The 12,493-nt window shown below is 39.9% G+C and overlaps 1 protein-coding gene across 2 annotated transcripts in view; it reads left to right on the top strand.

Moving 5' to 3' along the window:
- Nucleotides 1–12,493, top strand: part of Rnf128 (ring finger protein 128) — a 102,326-nt gene that overhangs the window by 43,939 nt on the left and 45,894 nt on the right. The window contains exon 1 of one of the 2 annotated variants that reach the window (XM_034484688.2): nt 595–1,299. The exons of the other annotated variant lie outside the window; for it this stretch is intronic. Within the exon in view, the coding sequence (XP_034340579.1) occupies nt 816–1,299 (484 nt within the window). The 5' untranslated portion in view covers nt 595–815. Of the gene's footprint in view, nt 1–594; nt 1,300–12,493 lie in introns of those variants that run through there. 2 annotated transcript variants of the gene reach the window in all.

Genomic DNA, 12,493 nt, shown 5'->3' on the forward strand with positions numbered 1-12,493 from the left:
GGTTATCAAGATTGCTTGCAAGAGGCATCTGGTGCAGTGTGTTAGCCTCGGGTAATTGTGGGAAAGACACTTTGACACGTACAGCACTTGCTGAGATCAGGGAAAGAGAAACGTGCTGTTTGGGGCCACTAAGAAAGTAATTAAATAAAGGGAGTAATGAGAACGTGCTTTGCTCGTCCTTTCCTGGGGGAGGGCGGAACAGGAAGCCTCTAACCCCCGGCACTAAGCACCTACTCAGAACTCATACCCTTTGGACCTGCGGCTTTTCAGAAGTACTTTCCCAGTCTCCTACCACAAAGCCCAAACTCCCCTTCAGGCAAACGGGAGGGAATGTGTGCCTTTCAAAACCGACTCCAATCCGATTGCAAACTGAAAGCTGATAAACTGGCGCAATCTCCAGCGTCTCCGGCCGAACATTCTTCCTAAAAAGGACAAGACACACCTGGCTGGCCAACCTCGAGTCTCTCCTGTAATGTTTTCCCATCCTGTGACCCTTTAAAGAGGCGGATCCCGCAGTGTCCTTTCCTCTCCGCTCGCTTGCTCGCTGACTCGCTCTCCCAACCACCTCTACCCCCAGCCGGCTGGGCGGAGCTTCGCGCAAACGTCCCGGAGCCAGACGAGGCCGCGGCAGTCGCGAGCGAGCATCCCTAGCGCTTGCTTGCAGGAGCTGCGTCTGCAGTAGCCTGGCCGCTGACGCTGAGTGTCCGCCGGCAGGGCAGCCTGCGACCTCGCTGGCCCCGCGCCCGCTGCCAGCCGCCAGCTCCCCACCTGGTTCGCACCTAATCCCAGCCCGAGTCTCCCGCCGAGTGCGCGCCATGGGGCCGCCGTCCGGGATCCGGGTCTACTGCCGGGACGGCTGCGGAGCTGCCCGGCTGCTGGCTTGGTTCTTCCTTCTGGCTCTGAGTCCACACGCGCCGGGTTCCCGGGGAGCCGAAGCCGTGTGGACCGCGTACCTCAACGTGTCCTGGCGGGTTCCGCACACCGGAGTGAACCGCACGGTGTGGGAGCTGAGCGAGGAGGGCGTGTACGGCCAGGACTCGCCGCTGGAACCGGTCTCCGGGGTCCTGGTACCGCCCGACGGGCCCGGGGCGCTCAACGCCTGTAACCCGCACACCAATTTCACTGTGCCCACGGTTTGGGGGAGCACGGTGCAAGTGTCTTGGTTGGCCCTCATCCAACGCGGCGGAGGCTGCACCTTCGCGGACAAGATCCATCTGGCTTATGAGAGAGGGGCTTCTGGAGCCGTCATCTTTAACTTCCCCGGGACCCGCAATGAGGTCATCCCCATGTCTCACCCGGGTGAGTGCAGCTACTAATTTGCAGCTCTCTACATTTTACCTCTACAGTGACCAGCTTCCCTGGTTTCCCTCCTTGCTTGCCTCTCTCTATCCCTTTGCTTGGAAAGAAAAGGAGGTGCTCCTTTTTGCCCCCACTAAGTAGAGCAGGGTCCTCCTGAGAGTCGCCAGGTGTGGGGGCTGGGCGCAAAAGAATTCTTAAGAATTTAATTTACCTCTGGTGGAAAAGGGTGACACAAACGGGGGTGGGGGAGTGTCACAGAGGTTGGTACAGTGGGGGCTTTTGCTTTTCCTCCGGTTTCACAAGGGTGCTTTCCTAGGATTAAGGGTGTGGGAGGGTGGACATTGGCTTTTAAACTATGAGGGAGAACATTGCCTGTGAATTGCTTTGCAGTATAAAAACGGATTTTTCCCCGTCTTCTCTCTGGATTTCTCTTCACATTTCCTAGGAATCAAGTACAAGATTATGTTACAGTACTCAGTTACCCTCATTGTAATTTTTGTGGAAACTTTAGCTTAGGACTTCTCTGCCCAGTGGTCTTGGATCCCAAGTAGTTCTTGTTATCAGTGCTTTTGTTTGTCTCTTGACAAACCTGATTTAGCTTCTTGGGTTCCAAAGCAGGTGATTAATGTTACTGGAAAAAAAAATAAAAAAATAAAGGCCCAGACTTTGTAAAAAGTCGTCCAGGTACTTCTGAAATGTGTGGACATGGTGGGGGTGACTATTTTACTCCCTTCAGCTGCCCTTTCAGAAACCTCCTTTTTTGTGGTTTGTGATCTTAGGGCCTGAAGGACAAAGTGGAGGGAAAAAAAAAACAGGGGAGAGGAGGGAAGAGGCTAATAACAGTGTTTCATGGCTGTTAAGAGCTGGGCCTAAAGTCAGACCTCGATTCAAATTTCTGCTCTGGTGCTTACTAGTCCTGTGACCTTGGGCAACTTATCTGAACTCTGAGTCTTGGTACTCTTCATCAGTCAAATGAGACGGGGGATAATGAGAAACCGATTATCCACAGGTTTGCCTCTAGGGTAAAAATGAAATCAAACCTTCAAGAGTCTAGGGCAGTGTAACTAAAGGTTAGCAACGACAGAGACTCCTTTAGGAGTCCCTGAAGGAAGGAATTTAGTTATTTAACTGCATGAGAATGTGTGTTTTGCTTGCAGTAGTACCACTGGCCCTGCCTGGAGAGCTCTAGCCTGGAGTGAGGGGTTGCATAGCATAATGGAAAATGAATGGGAACCCCAGAGATTGGAGTTCCTCTAAGCCCCCTCGCTTTGCTCAGCTTTGTGACAACCTTGTACAAGTTAACATGTCAAATGGTAGTGTAGGCATTGAGGGTTAGGCACCGAGTTGCCAGAGCATGCACAGATACAGCTGAGATAAGAAAATACTATGGTCAAGAGCAGCTCTAAAATGTGGCAGTTCTTAGATTTAGTATATTGATTAAGGGAACAAACTATCTTTCCTAGATGATAATACATTGATTAGGATGCAGTTAACATTTTAAAGGCTACTCAAGTTGAATAATGACGCTTAGGAAAATTTAAAGTCTTTATTTGGCTATCTGATTTTACAAGGATTTGACTTAGTCTTCTCCAAATAAGATTCATTTGCATGAATGAGTCCCAGTTGAATAATAGGTTTTATTTAGAGAGTGCCAGGTTAAACTACTGGACTTGTGTTAAGGATATTTATCTGGCAGTTTTAGGAGACAAAATTAACTTTTGGTGAGCTCCTACTATGTGCCAGGCTTTCTATCTACACATTATTTTGTAACAGTCACTATGGCGTAGTAGGAAAAACAGATATTGAAGTCAAGATTGACAGTCCAATTCTGGGTTTAACAATAGCTTTGTGACCTTGGGCAGGTTATCTAACCTTATTGAATCTTGGTTTCCCTATTTGTAAATGAAGATGATATTTATGTTGGGACGATTACTAAGAATAACATGTAAGCCAGGTAGCAGATGATAAATATCCATAAATGCTAGTTGCATAATAGATTAATGATAAGAGAAAGTGAAAAGTGAATGTACAAATATATGATTTTCTAGTTACCAATTTGGAGACATGGATGTCCTGAAAAAATCTAATTAGGTCTGTTGCATCTCAGGAATATAGGAATAAAGAAAGTCACAAGTGCACTGAAAGGTATTTGGATACTTTCGAATTTTTTTATTACCCAAATTGATGGCACAAACAATGTTGTTGTTATATGAACTACCCCAAAAGCTAACAGATTACTTTTGAGGCATAAAATGGCAATTCTCTCTGGAACTCCTAGAGAAACTACTTTTCAGCACAGGGAGAAACCACTTTAGTCACGTTTGCCATGGAGGATTTGGAAAGTGTTGTGCTGTTTGCTTTTTTCTCTCCTGAGAACAAATCCCAGACTTCCTTTTAAATATCTGGATAAAAAAAAATGACTTGGATCATAGTGGTGGGTAAGTGGGGCGGAGGTTTAAGTTTTAATTCATTCTGGATTACATAGGGCCACCAAATGGGAAAAGCCACTGCTGCCTTCTTTGTTTACACAGTCTTCACAGACTGTCACAGGGGCTACACGTGAATCATTTGAACAGAACACCTATGCTCTCCCCTACCATAATGGTAAAATCTTTAATACCCATTCTTTCAAGTGATTGAAGTAAGTGGTTTGAAACCATTGCTTTCCTTTTTGTTGACTTGTTTTTGGAGGCAAGATCTTACTGGAGAGCCCAGAGAGGCTTCCAACTCACTCTGTAACCCAATGACTTCAGGCTGGCCTTGGGAACTCAGGATCCTACTGCTTCAGCTGTAGGCTGATCCTACTGCAGGCTGAGATTACAGGTCATTGCCATGCCTAGCAGAACCTTTATTTATTTATTTATTTATTTATTTATCTATTTATTTATTCATTCATTCATTCCATTTAGGAAAAATTTTACAGTATTGAGCAATCACTTATGAAATGAAGCTATATTTTAGTAGATGAACAGGTGTTCTACTGTTTGGGCATGGTGGTGAATGCCTTTACTTACAAACAGAGGCAGATGGATCTGTTATCTCTGAGTTCAGAGCCAGCCAGAGCTACACAAAGAAACCCTGTCTCAAAAAATAAAAATCACCCAAACACACACACACACACACACACACACACACACACAAAACGTAGTCTACTATCAACTTGTGCAAATTATGTATGGATCACTTTGTGATCCAGAAACTGAGAAGGGAATTCCAAGGAGAATTTGGTAGCAAAGTTTAACTATTCAGAATCACTTCAAATATGAAAATCAGATGAGAAGCAGCCAAAATTTAGAGTAAGCACTGCAGCAATCTAAAATGTCGATTTTCACAATGAAGTATGTTAAGCATGCTTTGTCTATTACACAACTTAAACTGTTCTTTCTCGGAACAAGCAGATGGGCCTAAGCCATGCCTGCTGTCTAATAGAGCACAGCCTACGGGTTGAAGTGATCTGTGTACTTGCTTACATCAATAGGGGCAGGCATGAATTTATTGAAGGACACATGCAGAGCTCAAGTGTTCATCATCTATGGCACATTTACAAGTACTTGAGACATATGCAAAAAGGTGATAGAAGCACTGTTTCTGGGGGCTTTATTTTTTTAAAGTGAATGAACTAAATAGTGTAAGTTAATGATTGGGTGCTCTTTCATCAAACACAGTTTGGTATATAAAAGTTGCTTGTATATGTTACTGAATAATAATATAGTGCATTAGTTAATAGACTGGGACCTGGCACTTACTATTGCTAATCTCTAGGGCACTTATTTTACTTCTCTGAATTCTCTCGTATGCAAGACAGGCATAATTTTTTTTAAAAAGCCTCATGAGGTTGTAGGATTAAATGAGATAGTATTGACGAAATGTTCTTATTAATCCCAGTAAGCTAGCTAAATGTATTTTATAAAATGAAAATTGAGTCCTATGTTTAGAGAACAAAATTTGAAAATGAGCAGCCTATGGTACTTCAAAGTCTGCATAATTCAAAATCTTAATTTAAACCCTCTAGGCATAGAGTAGACCGGAGAGATTTTTTTTTTTTAACAAGGAAAAACTCTTTTGATCTTCCTAGCTTTAACATTCTCTTCTCTAATAGCTTCTTTTCAGTCAAGCTACCAATCTTTCCCTTTTCCATTCGAAAAGAGCCTTGAAATACTGTTGATTTGAGCTGTCTCACTACGTAGACCTCAAACTCACTGAGATCTGCCCACCTCCTCTGCCCACCTCTGCCTCCCCAGTGCTGGAATTAAAGGTCTGAGCCACCAAGCCTGGCTGTAAAATATGGTTTTAGACTGACTTATCACCATCCCAATCCTTTCTTGACTTCTTTTTTCTTTTTTCTTCTTTTTTTTTTTTTTTTTTTTTTTTTTTTGCTTCTTGAATGAGTTAGAGTTGATGAAAGCACTGGGTGGTGATGATTTACCAATGAGAAATACCATTGCCAAATCCACTTTCAGAATGTCCTTCATAGCTCTTTTCCATTGCACCCTGTGCCTCACATCTCCCCCTTTATTACAGCAGCTGCAGCATCCAATTGATGTTATCACTTTAAATACTGTCACACAGTCCCCTTCTCTCTTGTGATAATTAATACCCTGCTTTCAGTTCCAGTGTCTTTTCTTGGAGAACAGCAGCTAGCTTCCTGATTGGTCTCCTTGTCTCCAGTCATTTTTTTTCTGTACACAGTTCTTCCATGTTGCTACTGGAGCACAACTCATCAAATGCCGTTGCCTATACATTTTAAAATACCTTGCTCAGCATAACATACACAACTTAATTGGTCCCAAAGTCATTCGAAACCTTTATATCCCTCTTCACTCCTATCTGTCCTTTCCTAGTATCGGTTGTTTAAGTGTGCGTTTTTAATAGTTTTTAAATTGCTGTGAGCATGTGATGTGCATGTGTGCTGTAGCATACATGTGAAACTCAGAAGATGACCTTCAGGAGTCGATTCTCTCCTTACCCCAGGGTCTGGGGATCTAACTCCGGTCATGAGGCTTGTGCAGCAAGCTCTTTATTGATTTTTCTAGATGGGGCTTCTCTGTGTACCCTTGACTGTCCTGGAACTCATGGCTGTCCTGGAACTCACTCTGTAGACTAGGCTGGCCTCGAACTCATAGAGATCTGCCTGCCTCTTCCTTCTGAGTGCTGGGATTAATGGCATGAGCCACCAGTGCCCAGTTATGCAGCAAGCTGTTTGAGTTTACTTTTGCTTTTACACATGCGTTCTTCCTAACTCTGCTGGTCAAAAACCCATTCATCCTTCAAATTTCAGCACAAATACTTCCTTATCCTTTAAGATGCTTTTTTTTTCTTTAAAAATTGTTTAGTTTTGTTTATTTATTTGAGACAGGGTCTCACTGTGTGGGCATGACTGGCCTGAAACTAGATATATAGGCTAGGTTGGCTTCGAACTCATTATGATCCCCCTTGCTTGTGCATCTTGAGTCTTAAGTCTTGGGAATGCAGGCATGGGCCAGATTGCACATGCCAGTTTCAATTTTAATTAATACACACTAGTTACACACATTTATGAGGTTTTAATTGTGGTATTTCTATAGAGCCCCCACCCCCACCCCTACAATTCACACCTGAAACAAAATAACCTTTCAGTTTAAACAGCACTTCATCTCTTGTCATACTTTCTGCCTTTTGCTGGTTATTTGTTGATGTATTTTTCCTTCAGGCTAGACGGTAGGCATTTTCATGTTTTAATTTTTAGATTCCTCATAGGAGCCTTTGTTCTGGGTGTGCTTTAGAAATGCTTTTTAAATTACCCACAGCACCCAAGAAGTCAAATGCCGGACAATGATAAGATCACTACAAAGGTATCTCAGGCCTGGAAACAGGGCCACACTTTATTGAACATTATTAACTCTGTGTGTGTGTGTGTGTGTGTGTGTGTGTGTATGTATGTGTGTGTGTGTGTTTTGTCTGAGTGTACAAAATAGAGTAAATGGCATATTCTGTGAAGGATTTAGGATTTCATAGGATGGAGAATACATGATAAAAGGATAGAAATATTTCAAATTGTAGGCTCCTTAATTTCTGTAGGGACCAAGTAATGACTAGATTCTATGGGTTTTTAAAGCGAAATGACCTGGGTAACAAGGAAATAGTGACAAATGAATTTTTGAATTTTTACATTGTGCTTTCCCTGTGCTATTTTTGGATGCTTAAAAAACTATGCCAGCCTTCAATTTGTGTCTCCAATTAAAATGCTTCCATCGAACATGTTCAACTTTGAATTTCCCAGCATAAAATGAGGTTCACCTTTAAAAATATATAGTACAGCTAGATCAATATATTGTTTTCTATGAACATAAAGTTGTTTTTCCTCCTCTATCTCTGGAAAATGTGGATTATCACATATCTACTGTCACATTTAACCTCTACCTTCTTACTGCTTTTGTCTCTACTTCTAAAATGATAAAAACATTGTAATTAAAAGCATCAAGCTTTAATATAAGAGTGTAGGGTACAGAGTACATACATTTTTTCTTTGTTATTTTCTGATTACACAGCTAAGTATAGGTAAGATATAAAAAACAGGCTCCTGATTCCAAAGCACAGAAGTAAACACCAGTAATAATTGTTCTTGTCTGTTTTACCATGTGTTAAGTATAACATTATATTTTACTTTTATCATAGTAGTGATTTTTCATTCTTAATGCCATGGTAGTAATATTCAGAAAAAAAAAATTAAGGCATACAAATTTGTAGAAAAACCAATTTTTCATATTTAGTATCTTAATAATATATTTTCCAAGTATACACTATTATTGTTATTGTTGGTTTACATATCTATTTTTTCTTTTTTCCATCAATTTACTTATTCACTTTATATCCCAATTATAGTCCCCTCCATGCCAGTCCCCCACAACTCTTCCCTCTACCTCCCTCCCCTTCTTCTCTGAGAAGGGGGAGGTCCCCCCCAGGTACCAACCCACCCTGTCACCTCACATCACTGCAGAATTATGTACATCCTCACTCACTAAAGCCAGACAGGGCAGCCCACTTAGGGGAACAGGATCCATAGGCGGGCAACAGCTTTTGGGGTAGTCCCCACTTCAGTTGTTCAGGACACACATGGAGACCAAACTACACATCTGCTACATATGTGTCAGGGACCTAGGTATGGCCCATGGATGCTCTTTGGTCAGTGGTTTCATTTCTGGGAGCCCCCAAAGGCCTAGGTTAATTGACTCTGTTGTTTTTCTTATGGAATTATTTTTAAATTGTACATATATACGGTGTACACCACAGCCCTATATCAAAACCCAATGCTTTTAATTAAGAGTTGTTGGTCTCTCAGCTCCTTCTCCAGCACCATGTCTGCCTACATGCCACCATGCTTCTTATCATGATAAAACTATAAGCCAGCCTCAATCAAATGTTTTCCTTTATGCAAAAAGAAAAGAAAGGAGTTCTCTCATAGTTGAAGGTTATGTCAGTTGACTAGGGACTGGAATTGAACCTGTCTTCCATTAGCTAGCAGAAAGGAAGTGCAGCAGTTGGATGAGGAGCAATGTGATTCACATCAGTTAAAACAAAAACATGCTCTCCATAGATGTTTACATGAAGATATACTCAATAGTTCTAAAGTGGTCTACTCTACCCCATATGCATTGTCCACTGGGGCTTTGTTCTTTTGAAAGATGTTTTATTCTGAGTCAAGGTATGGTGTATTTCAATCTAGCCTCCAACATGCTATGTAGCCCATGATGACCTTGAAGGACTGATCCTCAAGCCTTCACCACCAGAGTGCTGGGGAGTTGTACCTCATCAGGTGAAGTACCTTTAAAAAAAATTGAATTCTGTCTACCCAACAGTAAGATGGTCCTGAAGTTTTTCCAAACTTTGATAGGGTACTATGTATTTTCAGGATTGGCACTGGGTTGGAGATTCAGCACTGGAAAAAAGAATATGAGAATTTATATATGCATATACAACATAATAATGTATAATATGTAATATATGCACATGCATAATATATGTGCATATGTATATAAATTTTAGTGAAGTACAGCATACCAACTAAAAAGCTATATAAATTATTAGCTTGGAGCTAATTGAATTTTCACAAATGAAAGCACTTGTGTAACTTGCACCTAACTTGATAAATGAAATATTATTGAATCCTAGAAGACAAGCAATAACCCAATGTGTAAAAGCTTTGTACCACAGTTACCAATTGTGTCCAATCAGCCACAGAAACAATATAGTGATTATCCTCCCATACATATTGTTGGGTGTTATTACCAAATACATGGGGTATTTTTGTGTGTGTTTGTTCATGGGTTTTTGTTCTTGTTATTGTTGTTTTGGCAAGAGTATTAAAACAGTTCAGAGCTACACTTTTCCCTACAACACCCATTTTGGAGCTCTGCATGAGAGTCTTTTGTTTTTATTCCATGCCCCACTTGCTTCTTTTTCAGCTGTATGTAGCCTTCTATGCATCACTGTATGTGGTACTGCTTGCAGTTGCCAATAGACTAACTACAATATTGATTTCTTAGCTAAACAAAGTCTGGTGAGTCATGCCCGAGCAGTGGGAAACCAGATGTAATTGGAGGCTATTTGGTTCAGAATCTAATTGTGAATTACTTGGTTTTAGCACTTGAACAATCAGGTACCAATCTGTGACTTTGAGTTAACGCTATTCATTTTGACCTTTTTTGAAAGGTGATGGTACTGAAATTTGTTGTGCTTTTATGATGTCTCTGGAAGTGGCTTAGACAAATGCTGCCTGCAATTAAGAATATCTTGGCATTCAAAAAGAAAATAACACCATATTATTAACATTGTTGGTGAAAATTACAGGTTATTTTCCTCTTCCTTGTTTTTCTGTATCCTCTGATTTCTTAGTATGAATATATTTTACTTTTGTAATCAGAAGAAATGCTTAAAAAAAAAAAACCCTCAATATGCCAATAGTTTGATAAAGCTTAAAAGAACGAATTAATACTATAGTATTACAAAAACATATGATTATAGAAATGAGTTACAGACTGAGAATTTAGGAATTGGTTTGGCTTTTAGATACTGTTGTGTGGTTATTAGGTTACATCCTCTAAACCCTAATTGTTTTTCTTTATATGTATAAATGAGACTGTAACACTAAAGAACTTGAAGGCCTACATTCTTCCTATTTTTTTTTATGAAATGTTTCACTCTTCTTTTATACTTAAAAAAAATCTTCCCTTTGTGCATATTGAAACATACATACTTCATCTTTCTTCCTATTTTCTTTTCTTTTCCAGAGGAGGCTTGCTGAATCTCACCAGTATCCTCCAGCATCCATTTTATTGACTACTTTTAAGACTTATACTTATTGATTGCCATAGTATAAAGAGTAGATATGTTGCTCATTTGTACCCAGCAGCACTAGGTTCTCTGATCACTTTTTTGTCACTCTAAAAAGAGGGATGAATTTTACTAGAGTAAGAACAGTGAAGGACCTTAGTATTCTTGTTTTACATTCTATTAGTGATGGATAGAACATTTGGCTCATTAAAATTGGATTACTGTTTAATTTCCATTAAAACTACTTTTTCTTATGGGAAACTTCACTAGTTTGTGATTCATATGAGAAACCCTTGAATATATGGGTTGCTATGGTGTCATTTTTTTTCCTCTTTTGTCAGTGTTCTTGATATATAATTGCCCCTGAGCATGTAGTTACACTCACTCCTATAACCACCACAAAAATTCCAAGCAGGTATGTAATCCTCCTGATTAATTTTACCTTCTCATGTTCTAGTATTCAGGATAAATCTGAAATGTTCATGTTTGCTTTGCTTTAAGTATTATAGTAATATGATTTTTGGAAAAGTTTTCTTAAATTTGGAGTTAACTAATATTATTTTTATTTTCTTACATTTTAGTCCTCAAAACATTTCAACATGCAACAATCTGTGTGCTCCTTTGAAAATCCAATCGATTTAGCAACATTACTGTGGGGAAAAAAAGTGTTTTCTGTAGTTCCAAATAATTAGCTTACAGATAAACTTTAGATGTTACCCATTAGTGTTTTCATGTTGCTTATAATGATAGTCCTGCCGCTCTTCAGCTCATTATATTCCTTCCAATTGGACTGCTGCTTTGGATTTTATTGTATTGAGTTTCTTTGTCGTATTTCCCTGTGGCTCACCATGAAGAAATTCTGGTTTTCTAATTTTGGATGATCTCTGAATTATTTATTCTAATAACACTTATAATGTTCTTAATTTTGAGATATTTTTATTTCTTTGTATTTTAAATGTGGACTTACCTAAACTTTGTTTGCCTACATCTACGTCTGTGTGCCATATGCCTGCAGTGCCTTTATAGGCCAGGCAAGGACATTGGATCTCCTGGAAATGGAGTTATAGGTGGTTGTAAACTACCATTTTGGGTGCTAGGAAGAGAACCAGAGTCCTAGAAGACTAGCTAGTGTTCTTAATTGCTGAATCATCTCTCCATCCCCTCTTCTTAATTTTTTTTTTAAAAAATATATCTTAAATCTAACTTGTGCTTTAGTTAGCCAATAGCTTTTCAAATGCATCTTTTCTCTTTTTAGAGGATTTTAAATAGCCATTTGGATGGAAATGAGAAAAATGAAGATTTTCATTCATACATAAAGCTATGAGCAAACAAACCATCTATAACACTGTTCCCAAAGTGCTCTTCTAAAGAGTTTATGCATCAAATTCTTGATTTCCTCCCAGTCTATTTCATTTTTTCAAGTAAGCAAGACGTGTGAGATTCAGACCTGGCCAATGTAAAGATTATCTCTCACCTCCTTTCTGTAGTCCTTTGTTGTGTGTCTTTTCCTAGGAAGACAGGAACAAGCATCTACTCACCCCCAATAGGACATTGACTAAAGAAACAATTTTACCTGAGTCTAATTTAGCGAACTAGTTAGTTTATTGTGGTTACTCATAGGAGTATGGATAGCTTAAAGCAGCTATATCACTTAGAAGCCTACTCCATGATGTGTGATAACTCATGAACGTTATATCCTTGGCGTACCCTGCAAGACTTGCAGCCAGCTCAGCCAGCAGGGGCCTTCTCTCCAACACTAGTTAGTGCTTATGTAACCTTGGAAAGAGGTAGGGGCTTTTTAAAAGTTATTTTAAAAACATTTTTGATTCAAAATATTTTTGTTTCATATAGTATATTCTCTCATCACAGTTTCTCCTCTTTTGCC

The sequence above is a fragment of the Arvicanthis niloticus genome, chromosome X (assembly GCF_011762505.2).
Source record: "Arvicanthis niloticus isolate mArvNil1 chromosome X, mArvNil1.pat.X, whole genome shotgun sequence".
Classification (NCBI taxonomy): Eukaryota; Metazoa; Chordata; class Mammalia; order Rodentia; family Muridae; genus Arvicanthis; species Arvicanthis niloticus.